This window comes from Channa argus, chromosome 21 (assembly GCF_033026475.1).
Source record: "Channa argus isolate prfri chromosome 21, Channa argus male v1.0, whole genome shotgun sequence".
NCBI lineage: Eukaryota > Metazoa > Chordata > Actinopteri > Anabantiformes > Channidae > Channa > Channa argus.
Window position 1 is genome coordinate 2,781,921 of NC_090217.1, and position 22,712 is coordinate 2,804,632.

Here is a 22,712-nt window from a genome sequence, read left to right on the forward strand (position 1 = left end):
GGAGGTTTTATTTAAGTTACACTAAGCCCCTGATGATGCCCAAAGATGACACTGGAGTTACCATGACAACACACAGGTGTTAATGAATGCAGTGTTATTAAGGAGGAGGATGTGACATCACATCAAGGCATCAGCACACACACTGCAAATAGCATCGTTTAGATGGGCTCACACAACAGGAGGTGCTGCATCCAATATTAATAAAAACACACCGGACGTAAAAGTGACGTTCCTCAAAAATAACATCTATGTAAAAAGAATTTTAGGCAGAAAAAGAAGCTGAGCATTATGCACAGCCTGATTGAAAGGTTGACATAAAGGAAAGCTGTTCAAGGTAAAACATGCTTTTCAGAATCATGACAGGAAGTCAGATCCGACTCCAACCCACCAACAGAAAAGCCAGGGATCCTCACACGATCGTGTAACATAAGCTTTACGTTCGCCAAACAGAAAACATGCTGCAAATATAAAAAACACAACCAAACACAGAAAACATATGAACATCCATTTTTGTGTCCAGGAAGCTGAATGGAGGAAACATACTAAATGTGCCATAAAACATAGAAGGTTGTGAAATAATCTGGTAGTTTTGATAAAGCCAGAAAAATGTGTATTAGTCTCGATTTTATAGTTAACGGTAAGAAGAGTAGAAACATGGGGGAGTTTAGTTCATTACATCCACTAAGTGAAAAGCTAAAGGACACCTCTCATTATAATTTAAAACTTTTGGATTTTGCCAACATGAAGTAAATCGTTTGTTTCAGCTTAACGACTTTACCGCAGGGGCTGCAGCCAAAACATCCGCATGAACAAAAACTTCAGTTTCTTTCCAAGTACATTTGTTAGTTTATCGGAAATTTCTAAAGAGCTCGGAATGTTACAGAGGTGTAAACACACACACACACACACACACACACACACACACACACACACCTCGAGCTGCTCTCAGTTCCCACTGTTTTCTTCACACGGACTTGTCAGTCTGTCGGTTTGTCACCCAATCACATCTGCTCTTCAGACATGCACACTTTTTCTTTCACACATTGTTTCCTTCTTTCCCGTCATTGACAAGATAATTCGTTTGTCATGGTAACGACAGCCAGCCATGTGATTGGAACAGCTGTGTTCCTTATTAGGAAGTGAGGAGATTAGCAGGAAGGACACGGCTGCTAATTATGGAGGATAACGTGAAGCTAACAAGCTTCAGGCTCAGGCAAGTGCTGGTTCTGGTGAAGTTTGTCGGCTGATGGAGACTGTGGGATTTCTTTAAATCCCCCAGATCAGCTGCTCAGTCCAAGGCTTGGATTTAACACTCGACTCTGCAGAGAGGAGGAGGTGATCAGACGACTTTTCAGCTCTCAGCAGCAGATTCATCACCAAAATAAATATGATATTGTTTACCCTGCTCCGCCCTCTCAGGCAGACTGGCTGATCAGAGTGAGGGCGACACAGTCAACAGGTGAATTAACCACAAAAACACCCACAACATCTTGACACCGAATGACCACAAAGGGATATTTAACTACTACAAACTGACATGAACCACAGACTAAAATCTACTAAATCAGTCTCAAGCGTCCACTCAAAATGACTCAAAGCAACCCGAGAGATTCAAAGTGGATCCAGACAGATGCATAAACTAAGAGGGATATAAAACTATATCCCACAAAAGCCATAGTAAAGTACTTGGATCATCAAGAGACTTAAAATGACTCCAAAGACAAGACGCCTCATACAGGGAAGACGTAGCACGGCCCTGGCAAACATTCACACCCATGATCTCCTCACTACACACCTTTACAGGAACAAATACCCCGACACGTTACACAGCATGGAGCTTTAAACAGATTTATTTTAACTGTGTACTTTACGGGCCTGGACATGTCAGCCAACCCTTTATTATAATGGATGAGATTAACGCCATCTGAGTCACTGCTGAGTCAGTCAACATCTCGGAGCAGATCGACACTCAGCAGTGACGTCTGATGTAGGTTAATCTGGACTCTACGGTTCAGGGACGCGTTGTGCTGCAGCTGCGGCTCTGATTTCAAACAAATGGGACTCACCCCAGACACATGGACCTGAATGTGTCCGCGTGCCTCAATTTAAAAATGGCTACACACACACACACTGATAACTTGATATGCAGCGACTTGTTGGACGGAATTATGGGTCTTAATTAATATCAACTTACTATACACTTTAGCCACCGTCCATCTGTGGTTTCTGTGCACTGCAGTAAAGCAGCTGCTCATACAACAGAATCTGTGCCACAGGAAACTACTAGGTACCACACATTTTGTTACTACTGGCAAACACTAATACAGTATGAATCTTTGGGGATTCTGGCTAAACAATGTCAGCAGAGCTCCAACAAATGCTTAAAAACATGTTTCAAATGCCTGAGAGCCCTGACTGAGGGCAAAGAGTCCCGCTGTGAAGAAAGCCAGCAGACAGACAGTCGGATATTTGACAGGAAGCCAACTCTGTCCTCCAGCATGCACTGGGCTGTCACCTGAACAGGTGGAAGGTGGGGGTCCACAATGAAGATAAAGGAGAAAGAAGGGGGCATAATCAGGTGGGTCCATTGTCCTTCTGCCAGGACGTTGCCAAGGTGACATCTTGACCAAACAATAACACCGTTCACATCTTTCTTTATTCTGCAAGTACACAGTTGATTGTCAGTCCGTCAGGATCTTTTTGTCCACCATCAACTTCCTAACCCACCTCTCCCATTTTGTCTTTTCCTGTTTCTTAAATCCCAACCACTTTTCAAAGCATTTGGAAACACATTCTGCGCTATCAATGTTTTTAAACCCTAGTCCACATTTGTTCCACATGAGCCTCATAAATAAGGTTTCTAAGATGTTCACATCTTGCCAGATTATAGGATAGAACCACTTCACAAACCTGATTTCTGACTAGTTACTGTGAAAAATCAGCAGGATCCATGATGTTTTTTTAGTTAGTAGCTATAAAAACAAATGTTGGAGGCTGCACACCAGAGAATTGAGACTCACTCACTATGAAATAAATGTACAGTATAAAGTGAACTCACTTCTCACCCCTTCTTTTCCACCTCCACCTACTTTGTCTCTGAATCTCAGTCAAACATTTCAGCTTCTGCAGACAGAACCCTAAATATAAAACCAGACATGGAAACTGTCTCTCTACCTGCCTCCCTCTCGCTCACACTGTATAATTGAATATGGACCACAGCAGGCGCTCACTGATCTTCTCAGAGGGTCTCTGAGTTCAGGACAAGTGGAAAACTGTGTGAGTGTGTGTGTGTGTTCAAATGGTGTCAGATTTGTCAGGCCAGAGGTCAGTTTATTTCCAGCTTCTCTCTTCTTCATGTAACTCTCTCTCACACTCACACACACACTCTGACCTGCCATTCATTCGCTACATGACGTGAACATTATTCCCTGAGCTGTAAATAATCAGAGGTAAGAATTACTGTAATGACAGGTGTTATGATTAATCAAGGTCTGTTGTGCTGCAGTCGTCCTAATAAATCTAATTTAATTGTCAATAGTATCTGCTGCAGAAACATTTCAGACAGGAGTTCAAGTCTGAAAGTGCAGCGCTTCAATTTCTGATTCATTGTCTGCTGCCATCTTGTGGTCCTATGTTTTCATTGTATAAACTGCCCCTAACAGCTGCAGTATCTGGGATGTGAACCCTCTTCTTTGGACAGCATGGTGATAAACTGTGTCTGAAACCAGCTGCTTTAGTTCTCGCTTGATACAAGATTTCATCTTCTCAGCAGGTCAAGGTCTCCTTTGTCCCTCTATAACAGGTCTGGACTGTAGGTCAGTTTATAACCTGGGCTCTTTGACTATTGAGCCAGTCTGCTCTCACACCTGCAGCCTGTGGTTTGATAGCATGTTGCTGAAATAAGAAATGTCTTGGATGGATGGCAGCACATGTTGCTCCACAACCTGTAGATATGGGTCAGGATTAATGGAGCCTTCACAGGTGTGTAGGTGACCCATGAATCTTCACTTCTGACTCAGCTACATCCGGACGCTCTTTCTAAGCCCAGTCATGGTAATGACCCATTACTTTTGAGATGTTCCACCAGCTGTTTTTCGTTTGTGCAGTAGTATTTTAGTATTATCATCAAATTACAGCTCTGTGAATTAGGGAGAAAACTTATCTTTGAGGTTTCTTTCCCAACTCTGTCGGTTCTGCTCCTGTGTTCTGGTTGTAGTTGGAGATGTTGTCCATTAGATGTCAGCAGAGACTTTGGATTCTTGCATGAACTCAGAACATCAGCAGCTGTATAAAAGCAAAGAAAGGTCAGTATTATCATCTTAATACGTGTTTGTTGAAGGGATTTCACACTGCAGAATAGAAATGTTTCCACATATACAAGATCAACTTTCTGCTCCTGAGAGGATGTGTTTTGTTTTAAAGAGCTTCTCGCTAACCAGTTACTAATGCACGGAGGATTTGTAACACCTTATTTTACCGTTTAAATCCTTCAGACATTTGTTCAAATCCCAAATTTGCTCTGATTGACTATTGGTCTGATGCTTTCTGTTGTGTTTTTGTGCTGGAAGAAGTACTTTGATGTTACAGCATAGAAATACACTGTCACAAATCCTGCATTCAAACGCTTAAGGAAAAATTCAAGCGTTAACTTAAAATTGTACTTAAAAAAGTACCAAAAGTAACAGTACTCATTATGCAAAAAGATGGTTTGGATGGATAAGTTTTGATTTAATGTGTATTTTGCAGTTTGCTGCTGCAAACTGTTTGAAATTGTAATATTACTTGAAATTTCCAATAACTTAATGTATTTTATGTAATGTTGTGCAGCAAAATCCAAAAAACTGTTCCTCATACAGTATCATTTTTCTGTTTGCTCCAGAAGTGTTTTCAAAGTTATTTTAAGACACTGAAACACTGTCTGACCTGTAGTGGGGTAAAAATTAGGCTGCATTAAGTTTAAACAATCTAGGCTCAAACATGCTGGAAAATATGGATTTTTACAGAAGAATGGAGCTTTTCCTCTTCACCTAAATACAACCGAGTTCTGTTGGAGCATCTAGTGGCTAATGCAAGAAACTGCAGTATGACCCCAAACGTGCTACATTGTTCTACTTAAACTTCACTGCTAAAACTTTTATATTTTTCATGAATGAATTTTGAAATGCATAAGTGTAATTTGTAACATGGTATTTCTACACTGCAGTATTGAGACCTTTACTTCAGTAAAAGTACTTCTACTTCTTCCCTCACTGTCCAAATGAAAGCAGAAGCAGGTTCAGCAGCTGATTTTAGAGAAAAGGAGATGCCAGATGCCGTTCTGCATGGGCTTCTTCCTGTGTAGGCTTTCCAAAATAAAAGCAGCAATTAACCTTGAAGTTCATCCACTGAAATGTTTTTAGTTTGCAGATTCAATGTCCATCATGGCCTTTAGCTGAACTTTGAAAATGTGTTTAGGCAGCAAAATTGAACTAGTGAAAGAAAATATTAAAATATTTAAGAGATTACTTGGAATTACGCTTATTAATCTGAAAGGAGAAAATCTTCAATCAATAATAAAAACGTATCTCAAAATGTGAACTTCAGATAAGGATGATTGCTACTCTACCTTAACACAAGCAGCACATCACAATAGTCAATAGTTTCAATAGTGAAAGAAAAAATGGAGGTGACCCACTGCCGCCATTGTAGACATCACAGCTGAACAGGCCACAAAAATCACAAGATGGCACCCACGTGCCCCAAGTTTTAACAGGGCGTGACGTCATTTCACATTTCCATTAAAGCTTTTATTTGGAGCGTCTCTTTCTTTATTTTTGTCATGAATGTCATATGCTCTCTTATTGCTGCTTTTTACTTTTGCTTACTATAGGTGTGATGTGAAACAACTGTGTCTGTGTGTGTGTGTGTGTGTGTGTGTGTGTGTGTGTGTGTGGGGGGTTGCTGTGAACCCACTTCCTCTGCAACAGGAAGCAAGACATAATTTCATGGAAATGCCACAGTGCATTTCTGTCTGATATGTTAATGAGTTTAGTGTGTGTGAGCTTTTTCTCAGTATGAGTTTTGATTGAAACTATACAGCACTTATATTAAAAACAACTTCGAAACTTGGCTGAATCACCTTTTTATACACACAAACACACACATTTCCCCCCAGAAACTCCCAGCATCATTTTTTACTGTTTTCCCAGGAAACCCTGCAGTGTGTGACCATCCAAAAATAGAACGTAGGCATCATTACTTGTACCCGATGACTTTAAAAGTTGTGAATTAAACAGTTCAGTCTGACTAATGCACAGGCCTCACTGTGAACCGTTTACATTCGTGCAAATCCAACAAAGACATCATACCTGGAATGGTTTTATTTTGAGGCAAGCTGCAGAAATCCTCCCTATACCTTGCAAACGAATTCACCCGTAGCGTATGCGTGCATGCATGTGATTGGTTCACGCAGCACCTTGCAGAATGACATGTTGCAGAACAAGTTGGAGCAGATGAGACTTGCTTTCCCCAGATGAGGCGGCATCACTGTGGAGGTCCCGGGGCTGGAATCTGTAATTCTCTGGGTGGGTTCGGTTTATTTAGCTTATTGCTCTGACTGCTCGCTTGTTTCTGACGCCAAATTGTTTTTACAAATCAAATCAAACTTTACAGATGATTTAAGTTGATGAAAATACGTATCGAACAAGTAGACCACAGATAAAAATAATACAGTGATAATAAGACACTAAATAACTGTTACATGTGCTGAAAACACATCCTACGTAACAGAGACTGTGGCTGCAGGTTTTGCTCTAATTTCTTCAGAATTCTTAGTCTGTTCTTCAGTGTCAGGTGGAGTTAAGATTAGCCCAGTCGGCTCTCGCCCGACTGTAGGTGGACTGTGTCAGAGGACATCTTGAGGACACTTCCCCCTGCCGAGACGCGTCTGTCTGTGTTCTACAGAGGCTACACAACTGGAAAGCCAACTGTTCGCTGATGACCGCGGTCACTGAAACATCTAAAACATCAGCAGTAGTCGGACGGTGGTGGGACCACCGCTTGGCTGTTCGGCTTACTGAATCAGTGCCCTCACTAACCACCCTTCCAGTTTAATCTGTAACTTCTTCTCATATAAACACACTTATTTAGAAAACGCTGTGGAGAGCGAGAGTACTACTGCATAGTTTACAGATTGTATATATTCCGTCTTCTGTCTTTCTCTTCTTTCCATGCTACAGCAGAAAGTACATGCTATGTGACTATTAGTCGTCTTTGGAGTGTGTTTAAATACCACATCTCCGCACAAACAAAAACCTTTGTTGTCCATGTCGGTCCATCCGTCTATAAGTTGGACTGGTCTTTGCTGTGTGTCCTGCACCATCGTCATTAGTTGGACTGTTTTTTGGCTGATTTGACATGTGTCAGCATCATTGAATCAGAGCACGGGAAGAGACCGTGGTATTAACAACATCAGGACAATCTGTACTGTTGCTGTGACTTGTTCAGAGAAACACTGGACACACCACTGATGAGGATCAGCTTCGCTTCTGTTTTATTTAACATGAATTCATGTTGTGTAGTAAAGTCACTCTCTGCTTCAGCTTCGGCTGGAATATAATCAGTCCAGATAATAAAGTCTGGGCGCTGAGGTAATTTAGTCTCAGTCTTTCACAGAGCAACTCAGTCAGGATTTATCTGTGGACGCCCGCTGTAAGGCCTGATCACACCTGAAGATGTCTCTGCTCAACGTTTGGATCAGGAGACTCGGTAGTGTGCTTGCAGGAAAAACGAGTTTCCAACATGCTTTGGAAGCTGAAACATGGAAGTACTTCATCGTGCAATGTCTGTCTGGAGTTGCTCTTGGACCCGCCCTTACACTCCATTTAGCACACCAACCTTCCTGCACTGTAGAGGACAAAGGTCTCAGACAGACAGAGACAGACAGACAGACAGCAGCTCAAAGTGTAAATTTAACTCCAGTCTTTCTATGTAACTTAAGGGCAATTTCTCAGGTAATGTTGTTTCTCGCTTTATCACCTCCTATCTTTTTATCTTGTTTCAGTGGTTACATATCTGTGTGTGTCACTTCCTGCTGATGAACAATGAGACAACACTTGCTCAAGTGAATCAATTTGGAGTCGGTATTTCTTCAATCTTCTGTCTGTGCTCGGACTTATCACAACTTCAAATCTGGAAAAAAAAATCCTGCTCACTTTGTTTAAAGTTCAGTCAAATCAATAAAGATAAAAAGCATCATCAAGCGCGATAAATAGCACTGATTTGAGAAAACAGCTGGATGGTGGTTTTCAGGCTTTTAAAGGAAATCCCACTGACTTCCGGACAAGGGAATCAGAAGTGATGGCTGGGGTTTAGGACTCATTTCTACAGAAGTCCATATGCAGCACAAAACAAGAGAAAGTGATCTAAAGCTAAGTACAGTTTATACTTATGTCCACGATACTTTGCATCCTGTTCACAGTAGCAACAGTGTGAGGCTGTGAGTAAATTCTGCCACAGAATGATATGTCATATATAGACGTGCAGAAATGAATTTCCTTTCTTTTTGCAGCATGTTGCAGTACCATCTGCAACATGCTGACTCACACTGAAACAAACACACACACACTCTCTCTCTCTCTCTCTCACTGAAACCACTGAAACAGACGTGGGGGTTAAAGTTGACTCCAAGTGTGTCGCTCTGTGTGTTGTCATGGTTTCCATTGCTATCCTGCTGCAGCAGTCCACCCCCTCAATAACTCCCCAGTCCACAACAGATACACAGTCAACATCCAGACACACAGACGCGCATCATCTGGTTGCACCTTGAATTATAGTGGAAGCTGCTTTTCTGTGGAGAAGGTTTAAATTTAACATTTTAAAAGCTGTCTGCAGGGGAAATACTTGCTTCCATTTTAAAGAATACGTTTACTATAGACAAGTTAAAATAACATTGATTGATTCTAAACAGATCAATCTTGATGTTCTGGCTTTTTTCATTTAATGTATTAATTGCATACGTGTACTCTGCAGACCCAATTTAACTTTATTACTTTATTTATACATTAGATAAATATAAGAACAATTCTATCAAGCAGGAAACTCTAAATAGAGGTTCTTTATCTCTTCATCTTAGTGCTTATTTGTATGTGTCATGCTCATTTATAACTGCCAGCTCATAGTGGAGATAAACATCAGAGAGGCTTTGCTACAAGCAGCAACTGCAGGACCTAATGCAGACATGGAATACAGACATTTGTACTCAGTGAGGGAAAGACAGACTCATCCATGCTCTCATCTAAACTTACATGCCACCTCATTTACCACCTCCAGTCTAATATTTATTCTCATGCTACACACATGAACAATAACCTCCCCCATTCGCACAACTTTTGCATTGCATATTGAAACGCTTTACTGCCAGCATCTTATCTTTGACATTACTTGTCACTCGCCTCTGCACAAAAACATTGCATGTGCATATGAAATCTGAAAGTTTATCTGTCAGTGGCTTTGTTTAGGACCCTTTACAGTATTTTTTATCTTTTCACATTTGCACGGGTTTCGCACCATATCGGCCCAAGGAAAATGTCAACGTATGATCTGATTGTGATATGAACTGTAAATCCCACGATGATGGAACGAGCTACCAAACTCTGCACACTCAGCAGACTCTCTCCCAATATTCAAAACACTGCTGAAAACAGAGCTGTCCCGCATCTTCCTATGCACTTACATCTATTTATTAAAAAAAAACCAAAAACTTTCTGATAGGACTTTGCTTTGATGATTTCTCCTTGACTCAGATTTTTGCTGCCTTGTTCCTCACTTGGATAAAAGCGTCTGCTAAATGACTAAATGTAAATGTAAATCAACTGACTAAAAGTGTTACTTAAACATATATTTGGTGCAATAATGTAGTGAACTCCCTTTAAGACGGTTTATTCACACACAAACACAGCACCACATCTCCAGCTGCTGTGGGGAAGCACAGACTCGAATTCTTAGAAGTCACAACCTCACACACAAACACACAAACACACAGAGCATTCAGGATGCATTGTGGGTAAGGGTAGCAGTTACAGTAAAAGAAAGCTAACTCCTATTTATCAGAAGTGATGTCACAGGAAATGACATCAGGACTGTGGGTTGAAGGCAGGGTGGGGGGTCTGAGCTGCAGAAATACAACGACCCACCAGTCTGTCTGCAGAAGAAGACGGCCTCGGAACTTCAACACCACGGAGAAAAGCAGTAATTTGTCCGCGGCAGTGTCTTGTTCTCCACGTTAAAATATTCAAACCAGTGAATTACAAGACCACAGCTAACTTCATACATTGTAATACAAATCCACAGTCTGCCCACCGCTTCTGTTAACACAGGTCAGTGGCTGAGTATTTGGAATCAGTTTGGGAGTCGACATGGTTTTATCTTGTACATGCTGGGACGTTTTAAACAATAGAGGGAATTAACCAATTTGAGCTGCCCACTGTTTTATATATACATATATTTTGTAAAATCACAATATCATAGAGGGGGCCACAATATTTTGGCCCCCTCTTTAAATTGAAGGAGGGGCCCAAAACATTAGAACCACTTGTCATAATGCACTCCAGTATGACCCCCACCACCCACTTTGACCTCAATAATAAACAAATTATCACCTTTGACAGATTCAACTTAAGAACTGACAAATTATAACGTGGTAAAAGTAGAATTCATGACAGAGCACATTAGATTGAACAGGTGGTCATAATGTTGTGCCTCATCATAATGCCTATCTATATCTATATCTATATCTATATATATATATATATATATATATATCTATATCTATATCTATATCTATATCTATATATATATATATATATATATATATATATATATGTAGACAGATAGGTAGATATAGATATGTATTCTCCCCTCCCCTTTCTAACTCACTGTATGCTACTTTCGACAGCCTTAGTTACCTGAGTCTACATAACAAGCATGTGATGAGTGAGAAATAGAACACGTGGGCTAAGAATAAACCGGCGTTTTCAGTCTTTGTGGTTTGTGACCTCTAATGGCATAGTTGTGTCTCATCAGGCTTCGAATTAAATGCTGCTCATGTAAAGATCCATAGCATCTAATTAAAGCACAAATAAAGTATCTTTACTTTACAAATTGCGGCTTTACTGAGGCAGGACTTTACATCACTACAGGTCTGCACTGTTGTGTCAGAGGTTGCCATCTTGTTTTGGAACAAGTCACTGTACAAATGCATGAATAAAAATGCAAACAACGTACAGACAAAGAGAAACCTTTTATTTTAAAGCTCTGCATTTAAATCATGGATGTATTAGATATAACACTACATATCTCCCAACGTGCCTCCATGTTTGGTTTTGTGTGTTTTGGTTCTTGTTGGCTCCCTGCACACAAATGGGGGTTGGAATAAAATATTCATACAGCTCCCATATATTCACAAATGAGATCGGACCAGACAGAATTTAGACGACGGGGTTTGTTTTTAGTTTTACGGCTGCTCCTCTTCCACTGAAGAAGTTTGGGAAAAACCCTTTTCTAGGCCACTGTATGTCACAGGATGAACACGCTTTGACCAATTCAACAGAATTGTTTTACAATCAAGTGTGAAATTAATCTGTGTAACATATTCTGTGGAATTCATTGGTTATCGTCAACATTTTCTGTGGAAATATTTTATCAGCTCAATTGTGGAGAGTGGAATTCAATAAATGTTCAGCGTTCTGTCACACAATGATCTCTAGAGTGGATCATTGTTGGGCCACCAGACATGAGGAAGCCTGCCTTGGAATTACATTTTGCAAAAAAAAAAAAAAAAAAAGTTTGGCCTATTGTTGTAGAAATGTAAGTGTTCACATTTCTATGCATTTGGTATTAAACTTGAGGTCGTCCATACTGACCTTAAAGACCACGCGTCCTACGTAAAAAGCTTTTTTATGGAAATCTCAACTACAACAACCCAGTAAACTCAATCTACTAATGATGATCATGAGACACAATAAAGGCTCGAGAAAAGCTACTAAATAAACCCAGAGCGCCACTGTTTACCTCAATTACTACTTTATTCTGTTGCAATTTTTTTAAATCAATAAATACAAAATAAATAACCAAAAGATACAATTCAATTCAGTATTAAATAAACAGCTTAAATACAAAAATAAATAGAGAAAATTACAACATGTCAGTAAAAAAAGAAATCAAGAGCAACTGTATTGCAGTTCAGTACTTGTGCTGGACATGAATGTTTAGAGGACATTAGGTATATTTAGGTACATCAGTAATAAAATGTAATTCGTACTGTAAACATCATTTCTCTCTAGGAAACATAGTGGAAAAGTTAGTAACGGTTCCAAAAAATACAAATAAATAAGAAATTACAACACTTTGAAAGAAATGTGCTATATATCCCTGGTAACTCTGCAGCACAAAACCAACCAGTCCGAGAGCTTCAGACTGAGCTGCCTTTTTGCTAAGGCAGGCTGAATGTTGAAGGAAAGCTCTGCAAAACAGGACATCATCTAGATTTGGAGGATTTTACCTTCGCTGTCACTGACCACTTTAGGAAATATCACATGTGCCATTTGTGCATTTTCTGAAAAATGCAAATTGTGTCTGAAATTGTAAGTTTGAGATATTTCAAATGAGAAATGTAACGACATGAGAAAACAAATTCACATGTAATAAGTTGCAAAAGCCACACGTGGATTCTACATATGAAGTGTATTACAGAAATTGTATATTTAGTATTGCACGTGTAACACTTAGCATTTGATAAATTCACATTTTTTTTTTTGACTTTTCCAGTGAAAACATTTACGTCATAGTAGCACATGGATTTAAACATTTCTCTTGTGAAATATTGAAAACAAATGTCATGTTATAACCAGGACAATGTCAGTAAGGCACAATTAACCTCTCCACCACTGTCTAATCAAAGTACATCAAGAAAGAATAAAAATAAATGACACTACTACTTATAATTTACTATAAAAATAACTTAATAGATTGATCTTAAACCTGAGCTTCATTATATTCGTTATACGAGCAATAAATCATCTGCAGTTTGCTTAAATACATAAAATCAAGTATTTCCAGGTGATATGTTGTATACGATTAGCTGTCAGCTCTCTAAACTCTGCAAGACTCACCCCCCCGGACACTTCCTATAGTTTTGGGTTTCTATAAATTGTCATTCTATATCCTGCACTAATTCTGTACTGTCACTGTTCTAATTTTCTAATTCTTCTAATTTTGTTGCTGTCTTTCACACACTTCAGGCTCTCTGATGGGCTTTGGACCCCCTAGCTTGCCGCCTTCTCCGTTTCCTCTGCATCTGCTTTTCAGACAATGTGCTCGCCTCCGTATACACCCGTGTCAGCTCCCACAATGCTTTGCTTTGCACGACAGTGTTATCCAACTGCAAAGGCAGAGAGAAGAAGTTATAAAGTCATGTAAAAACATTCACATTGCAATACAGTAATGTTACATACAGTGGTCCTCAAGGCCCAAAGCCCTCCAGCGTACCCACTGCTAACTACCGGGATCCAGTTTCTGATCATATGAACACACCTGATCCAGGTAATCAGCACTGGGTCAAAGGGGACTCAAAGACTAGGACTGATAACTAATACAATAAAACCCAAATGGGTTCACGATAAGTCAAATATACCCTATAAATGTTCCCTAGCCAACCATAAACCTAAGCTCAAGTCCTTTATAAGTCTTCCATAAACCTTCCGAACCTTGAATGACTAAAAAGCCGTCGATCCATACGTTCTTCCTAAAGCACTGTTCAGCATGCGACTCTTACCTGGATATGTCTGAGGGAATGCAGGCCCTCCAGAAGTTTCTCCACATCCTGGTAACTGTATTTCCTCAGGTTCCGAATCATGTCCAGGAGTTCGACCAGTCCCTTCCTGACATCTCCACCGGGGCCCGACCCAGCCAGACCCTGTGGCACATTGACGTCAGAGGCAGGACGGTCTTCATTGCCGGCTGTCTGGGGACTTGGGGTGGGCAGCTGCCTCAACATCTTGCTAAACAGGTTGTCATAGGTCTCCAAAACACCGGCCATAAACACCCTCTGTACCTGAGACGAAGAAAAACACAGGTTATCGAATTTGTCGGCGCGGAGGGAAATTCAGAGCCTGTTTTAGCTCATTAGTTGAATCAGTCTTTGCTGCAGCCAGTTTTAAGTCTCAACTAGAGAATATAAAAATAGATGTGTAAAATGCCCTAAAATGTAGGCACTGAAGCCAAAACCTCATGGTAATTCAAACATGCAGACATATGTACTGTAGAGGCATTTAACAGAAAAGATGAAGTGTGCAAGCCTCGAGGTGCTAAAGACCTTTCATACAATGGAAAAACCTCTGTGGTTACCCACGCAGGAGTTAAAGTCAGTGTAGTGCAGGCCTTCAAAAGGGTAGGCTGTACGTTTACTGACAAACATCCACACAGGGTCCAGCTTTGCGACAGATATGAAACTTACTGGACACAGGAACTTAAAGGTCACAAGTCAATGTCAGACATTTTGGTTTTGAAGACCAAGTATTTATATGGGTAACAAGTGGATTTGGGAGTTTTGGAGAAGAATGTAATGCTGTGAGTGGGAAGGTTTTTACCGAGTGTAGCAGACTCTCGCTTTACATGACTCACAGGAGGTCTTTTAAGAGGAAAGAATCACAAACACCTATGTTGCTGAGGTGAGGGGAAAGCAAAATGGGAAATCCCGGAGGGGGTGTGGATGGCCATTGAATGTTAAATACCACTTTCTATACAAACACTTTACTCATGATATAAATAAATAAAAAATCTCAGCTTTTGATAAACTAATTTTTAAAAGATTTTCTGCTGTTAAACTAATGATTCTCATTCTTTAAAATAAAATAAGGAAAAGCCCAAAATCAATCAAACACCTAATACACCAAATGTGGGCCAAAGGAGACCTAACATTACATGTGATACCAGTGCTGACAACGAGCCAGAGCCAAAAGGTCCATGTGCACATGCAGTGGCTTCACCTGGACAGAGGGGCCTTTGGTCTCCGAACACATCCAAAACTGGCCCAACTCAACTGGACAACTGACTGACTTTCTTAAAGCTTGGAGAGAGTTTTTCATCATCAGCACTTCCCCAAAAGCAGCAAACTACCAAGCTAAATAGGCTGTAATGCAAAGAGATTCATAGGTTGGGCTTTAGGTTGGTCACGTTGCAGGTCAATCAGAAAGCAAAAAAAAATAATGTAGAATCTCAAAATAGCTGCACAATGCAGAGCCAGCAGGAACCCCCCCCCCAAAAAACCTCAACACAAGCTCCAGTGCAATATAGAAACTGATCAGTGATAGACCTGAGGAAAACACCAGGCAGCTGCTGCCTCAGTCATTAGACATTAAGACTACAGGAAGGAAAGGAAAGCACAATAACTATAGCACGTTCTAATGCACTTTGGATTAACAATAAACTACTCTGCAAAACCTGCCCTAATGCACCTCCATATGTCAGAACCTGTGCGAAAACTGATCTTTTTACCCTGAACTGTGCCTCACAGGTTGTGGCCCAACTACAAATCCCACCAAACGTTGGAGAGTCAGCATATTCACTTACTTTTTTGTTACCTGAATGAAGCAGTGGATCCTAGAGTTGTGTCTTTGTACCACGTATTAAGTTCGAATTAACAAACCGAAGGAAAAGCCTAGTCCAGCACAAAGACTGGCAATAGTGAGAGCCCAGTCCTGCCCAGGAACAAATCCACTACCAGTGAGACACTATTCAGGATGAAACAAACCCTATGCAGCCCAACTGCATCTTCTAACCTGTGTCAGACAGAAGTGCTACTTGTCACGAGCACGTAATAGCCATCGCATTCATTAGTGAGCAGTTAACATTCTCTAAACAGGTTTGCTAAAACACAGATTTTTCTTTTAGTGCTGGGATGGATTTAGGATTATGAGATTATGGCCTTGCTCTGTGCAAACTTGATGTGTAGAAGCTTAATTGGTTAAACAATTAACTCTGATTTACCTCCAGGCTGCCGGGCAGTCGTTCTTTGGAGAAAACGGGCTTCCCATTAAACATCTGATGAGGCGGAACATTCTGCAAAAGAGACACGAGAAAAAGGTTCAGTTCAAAACATTCGAAGCCAATTATGTTTTATTCCTGAACTAAAGCACCTAAGTGGTTTATGTAGATATTAGCCAATAAACATATACTTCATGACTGCACTGGCCACAACCAGACATGCAGGATGTCAGAGCTACATGTGAAATGGTTTTACTGTTGGTCAACTACAAAGATAAAAAAAAATTCATCGGAAAACCATGATAAGAATACATTTCTAGTTTCCTAGGCTTGGTCTGCAGTTGTTGCTGGTGCATTCAAGTCGGGCATCTTTAATTTAGGGCATTGTTCAAGAACCTCTCATCAAGAAAGTGAACAAGACAAACATATAATAAAGACAATGTGGGTTTATGAATTCAAAGTGTGTGTATTTCAAGATACTGAAAATATCTTTCAGTGGACTTCGTTTCATAGAACCAAACACTGTCTTTTGTCTTGAAGGATGACATCAGAGTCACTAGTTGAAAATAAAATTTAAATTAAAATACTTGTTATAAATAGTAACACTTAAACCCTGAAAGACTTGGATACATGGTTGAAGTTTCACGTGTTGAAAAAAAAAAAAAAAAAAAAAAAAACCCGAAAAAACAAAAAGCATTAAGTCAAAACAGAAGCTAACTGTGAGGAGGAGTCTGGCTGTCCTTGAATGCACCATGACCCTGCCACCCTTCAAATAACCTTATGACTAACAATGTACATAAACTTTACTCAGTAATGATTATGATTTGCAGTATGTGATGTATACTAGTACACAAAACCAACAGTGAATTGGCCTTTAAACAAACACCAAGTGTTACATTTAAAAGAATAAAGTCCTTTCTGCGCATGTGCATTTGTGGTGAGAGCATCAGAGTCAAAAAGAAACTGGAGGAGTAAACAGAAAGCTAGTGCTACAAAGACTGACTACACAAGTGTCACCAGTACTAACAGGTAGTACTAGCAGTACTCACATAGTGCTGCAGCAGGTTCTGGATGGTTTTGTTCATCTTGAGGGGGATGTGGAAGCCACTGACCCGATACACAGCCAGCCAGAGGGACAGGCAAACCACTGCTCTTGCTACCTTCATGTTTCCACTTGTTAAAGTCGAACCCCTGTCCACTTGAGTCGCCGGTCCGATTCCCGAGCTTGTCTGGTCGCAGTGCGAGCGCCGGTGTTCAAACGGTGTTCAAACGGTGTTCGAGCAATAGCGAATACGACAGGCTAATTGAACAAAGTGGTGTGAACGGTGATCTGGTGGAGGGATGAAGTGTCTGAAAGTCGAATGTCTCTTGCCCTTGACTTGCCTTAAACTGTTTGACTTGTCATGAAGGCTTTTATTTATAACTGAGAGTGAGCGAGGCAAAGGTGCAGAGAGACATAGACACACACTGGGGAGAGAGAGCGCGATGATCTAGGTGTGAAAACTGTGGTTGTGCAGTTTCCTTTAAATCACCAAACTTCATAGAAGTGGGTGAGGGGTCTCCCACACATGCATGTCAAACACCAATTATCAGTTTACTGCTCAAACTCAAACCAAAGGTTTTATTGGAATTGGGGCTTTACTGGTCATAGTGGAATTCTGATGGCTTATGAGAAAGGCCCGAGCATGGATGCAACCAGGTAGAGTTTAATGCGGTTCTGGTAGGAGCCACTGGAAAGCGCGCTAGCTGAAACACTCAGGCTGCAGCCTGCGTCGGAAAGCGTTTGATCCAATAGAACTGTAATGGAAACCATTACAAACGCTGAGCGAGCTACTGCACCTACTGTTTCTCTAGGAAATCTCAAGATTTCCAATGGTAGTCGGAGCGCGATAAAGCGTTTAGGAACCAGTGAAACGTCAGTTCATCGATTTCTTCTACAGATGTGAATCGTTTATACACAATTCCTGTGAGGCAGGGGGAGCAGCAAATACAGGATCATGAAATCCGGAATATTCTGTAGTTTAATTGGGAGTAAATAAAACTATAAATGCAGCTTCCTGCTTGTGGTTTGCACGTGCAAAAATACATACCACCGATATTAAAGCAATTTAACATGGCAGCGCTTAGGATTTAAACCTCCAAGTTCAACTTTATTAAGACGTTCACTGGAATCACCTGTAGTCTTTTATCAAACAGGAGAATTACTGACTAATTCCAGCAGCAACACTGTGTAATACTAAAAGGAAATATATTAAATCGACATTTGGTGGAAAAATAAGAAAACCCGAACCACAGGATGCATCGCTATCAAGAACTGATCGTGTGACCGTGCAAAATGTCTGACGTTTGCTGATTCCGATGTTACTGCATGTTTAACCTTTAGAGCTGCACTAATCAGCATTTTACGTTCACACTGGTCTGAATGACTAGAAGATGCCAAGTGTGCCTGTAGAGATAAACCTACCGAGGCTAAGGAGACATAACACTTTCATTTTAAAATGCATATTAATGTGTTAATGAGCAGGTTCAGGTGGCATATTGAGTACTTTTATACGTCCAGTGTGTTTTCCTGTCTCTTTTTAGCCAATTGTAGTTTAAATGCAGGATCTGTTCAGTGCTTCTTTCACATTAGAGAAATTAGCTTTGCATCTTTTGAATCTACACAGTAATTTGACAGAAACTGCAACTGAGGAGCTGCTGCAGCTGCTGCATGCATTGATGTGCACAGCTCTATACTGTTTGGTGCCTTTACCTGCACACAAGTGTTGGAATCTGCATCGTTTTATGCATCGGGGCTAATGAGTTCATGTGGTTTTTGGATCTATACACAGACCGACCACCAGCCTCGAGCCAACACTGCACCTTCGCATGCTTTCATACACTACAATTATTAAACTGGAAACCATACAATGGACATTTCATTTTGCTGTGTAGTAAAAGGCCGTGATAGTTTGTTAAAGCGAAAGCTGACAGCTTGGGTTGGTGTGTGCTGGTTAATATGGTTAGCCATCTAACATGCTGACATGACTCTGCAGAGTTTAATGTGGTCTTTGCTGAAGTGTTTGAAGCAGAAAACGAGCAGACTTGAAGGCTTTCGAGTTAGCTGCTACATCAGCTGAAAAGTCTTGATATTCCATTTTCGAAATGATGCATCCACAAGTGCAAACCAACAAATTAGGTATGAAAATCCACAACACCCAGCTACTCATAAACCTGAATCACTAGAACATAGCAAGCCTGCAAACAGTTGGGAGTAGATTAAATTAATCACTGAACTGATCTAAATGTACCAGGTACAATTTAGGGGATGATGGCAGCTCTTAGCAGGGTTTGCATGGAGTTTCCTTCAATATCCACAGACATGTAGTTGGGTTTACTGGTGACTGGTGTCCACAGCTGTGCATGTGAGCATGAATAGCTACTTTTCTCCTTGTCACAACCTGTCCAAGGTGTACCCCACCTCTCATCTCCAGCCCCAAGGAAAACCCATTGCTGATAACCAGGAAAACCCATTGCTGATTACCTGGATCAGGTATGACACCAATTCACTTTGTCTTCCCCGACTCTGCTCATCAAAGATGGGGTCTTCCAGCTTTAGACTGACAGCACACAACTGATGCAGGTAATAAGCAGTGGGCAGGAAGAGTTGAAAACAAGCAGGGCAGTGGGCCTGAGGGTCAGGATGCACAGCCACTGGAATCATGGATGGAGAGATGCTAAAAAGCTGCTTAACAAATCAAGCCAACTAAAACAAGCTAAAATAAGTCATGGATAAATGAAAGTATTCCAATATTAAATCTTTTGTTTCAAGAGGCCTGTACACCCAGGTTAGTAATGTTTCCATCAAGCTGATAAAAATGAATGGTAATGTTAGACCAAAAAAAAAAAAACTGCACAGAATCTGCATAACCACACAATGATATGCTATATTTAGCTAATATTGTAAGTGGGGGGTGAAAAAAAATGACAAGGCGACAGCAGGAAATTATGTAATTAAGCAGAATCCCTCGCTGGGTGTGGGGTGTTTCTAGTAAGTATGGCACAGAGTGAGCTGTCTCTCGTTTAGTTTAAAGGAAATTGCTAAAGTATTGGGCTTTTCTCGTCATACACACACACACACGAGCGGCCTTCTAAGTACAATCACCGACATAATGCATTCCCAAGCCCCTTCCCCTAACTCAAACCTAAAACTAAGTCTTAACCCTAAGTCTAAGGTGCAAAAATATAATTATATCATCCTCACTATGTCAAAATGTCTTCACTTCAATTGGTAGAAATTTCAAACCGTCAAACTTTGCTGTTCATACAAACCCACCATATGTTTGTGGGTGGACACAGTTGGACCACAGGGTCAGTGTTTTAACTTCCCGTCCCTGCCGCTATGTGTGGAAGTGCCTTTGGGTAAGATACAGAACCCCAGTGGTCAGGTGACCACGGTTATTGGACTGTGAATGTGTTTAAATGGGTGAATGCCGAACTAAACGTGTCAGTGCAGCAGATGGGAGGTGGGAAAAACCTTTTGCAGCCTGAAAAGGAAACAGAAAAAAAAAAAAAAAAACCTACTAAGGGTCTGTGCTTCAGAGAAGACTTCTTATTGTAAATGACAGGAAACTGCAGTGATGCTCAGGAGCTTAATGGGAATGACCAGTTTACACAGTTTACATATTTAACCATTACACATTTTAAAAAGTTTTTAAAATCAAATTATTTTGAGGCTGAAGTTTAAACCAAACAAAGTATACAATGACCTGAGATCAGTGGATTTCATCCGAAAGCCTATCTGCCACATATGTGTGAGAGTTTAATGCTGTTGGTAGGTAAGAAGCAAACTTACAGCTGGAACCTTTAGGACCATAAAAGAGTAAAATATCAGAGCTCTCAGCCTCAAACATAATCATGTGACAACTCAATTCAATATAAACTTTGTTTATTTAATAAAGTCTATAAAGTTGTATGGAGAAAACCCAACAATTCCCCCCTGAGCAAGCCCTAGGCAATAGTGGAGAGGAAAAAACCTTGACTGGTTGGGTGAGTGGAAAGTGGACAGAAAAGAAGACAGCAACAAAAAGCCAGAACACATTGAGCAGGTTGGTGGGACCAGTACCTCCTCTCTGCAGACAGTGAGAAGGAGACAGAAGGAGAAAGTGGTGACAAATGTGGGGTGAGAATAGAGGAGAGAGGGTCAAGAGGAGGAAAGGAGCTCAGTGCATTGGGGGGGGGGGGGGGGGGGGGGTCATTTTTACAAGTCTAAGGAAACTTGACAAACACATGAGAATATGAAAGCACTGTAGGAAGTTCAAAGGTCTAAAACCACATCATACATTTGTGGTATTTTCATACAAATCTGGAAATAATCATAGTTTGAGACAGTTCTGACATGTAAAATGAAGAAATCTTTGAGATTCTGAACAACTCATGAATCAAACTAAAACCCATCAGTGTCAGCAACCACTTTAAAGTCTTTGTGAAAAGCTTTGATCGCCTTTACATCCAGGTGACTCAGGTGACCAGGTCTCTTTTATCCAAAGATCATTACATTAAAAAAAAAAACCACTTTGTTTACTCAAAGATACAAAGTCTACTTCAAAAAGATGCAGGATTTCACATTTAGCAAGGGTTCTGTCAGAAGAAGGTGTAGGTTCGTAGCAGTCGTATCAGGGGATGAGTTTCGTCTCCAAGATTCTGTTATCATTTTGGTTCTTTTGCTACGGTCGAAATTATTGGACTAGTTTGTTCGGTTTCCTTGCGCACCAAGTGAACCAAATGAATCAAGACAAGTCCGATGACAATTGTCATGTCTGCTCATTGGTTAAAGTGACATCAGGCAAAAACAGCAGAAGTTAACACAAGCAGCATATCCCGTTCTGTATCTGAATACTACTATGAAATGTGCACAACTGCATAATTGACAGTTGTTTATAACCAGTGATTATCAGGGCAATAATTCACATTGCAAAATGTTACAGCAGTTTAAGGACACAAGTTGTGACAACAACAACAGAGCTTCATGGACCTGTCTGCGTTCCCCAGTACAGGAGGGACAAATACAAGCTGGAAAGAAAATGACCTTCTGACCTCCACAACACCACTTGCTCATGTTATGGCCAAGCTCAGATTTGAAATCGATTAACCCGATTGTTTGGCTCAGCATGGAGGTGAAAGAACTGCAGGAAACAGGAAGGCAGACAGGTAGATTTTGGGTTGTTGTTGTTCAGGTGTTTGTACAGTACACGGGTATCCCCTCTTCACACATAGACACAAACACAGGAAGAGGTTTCAAATGTGAAGCCTGCTTTTGTTTTAAGGAATCCACAGCAGTTTCTTTTCAAAGAGCAGCTTGAATTTTAATGAGCTTTTGTTGTATTTCTGCTGAACTTGTACTATGAAATTTAACAGAGCAACAGGGCTTTTCCTTCCTAATGTACTGACTCTTAAAAGTCCAATTCCACTCACTGAAAATGTTATTTTTTGATCTAGTAGAGCTATTTACATTTATGAAAAATACATTAAAACACTATAACAAATAAGGCAAAATCCTGCACCAATTTGTTCTCATGGTGCCAGTTCTGGCTGCGTGGTCCCAAGCTCATCAGATGAATCCGGGCTTACTGAAGCAGTTTAAAACACATTATCCTGGACGAGTGTGAAGTTGGAAGAATAACGTTCAGGAAACAAGCAAGTTCAGCGAGAGC

The 22,712-nt window shown here is 40.5% G+C and overlaps 1 protein-coding gene across 2 annotated transcripts; it reads right to left on the reverse strand.

The window, feature by feature from the left end:
• Positions 1-12,053: 12,053 nt before the first annotated feature.
• LOC137106977 (interferon gamma-like) lies at positions 12,054-17,432 on the reverse strand. Of its 2 annotated transcripts, none has more exons than XM_067491067.1 (4): positions 17,070-17,432; positions 16,024-16,095; positions 13,811-14,083; positions 12,054-13,417 (listed from the first exon to the last, which is right to left on the reverse strand). In XM_067491067.1, the coding sequence occupies exons 1-4, from the start codon at positions 17,184-17,186 to the stop codon at positions 13,274-13,276; spliced, it is 606 nt and encodes a 201-aa protein (XP_067347168.1). In that variant the 5' UTR covers positions 17,187-17,432; the 3' UTR covers positions 12,054-13,273. The 2 variants fall into 2 exon arrangements, with proteins under 2 accessions (XP_067347168.1, XP_067347166.1); XM_067491065.1 differs by having other exon boundaries at positions 13,811-14,089; positions 17,070-17,430.
• Positions 17,433-22,712: the final 5,280 nt, after the last annotated feature.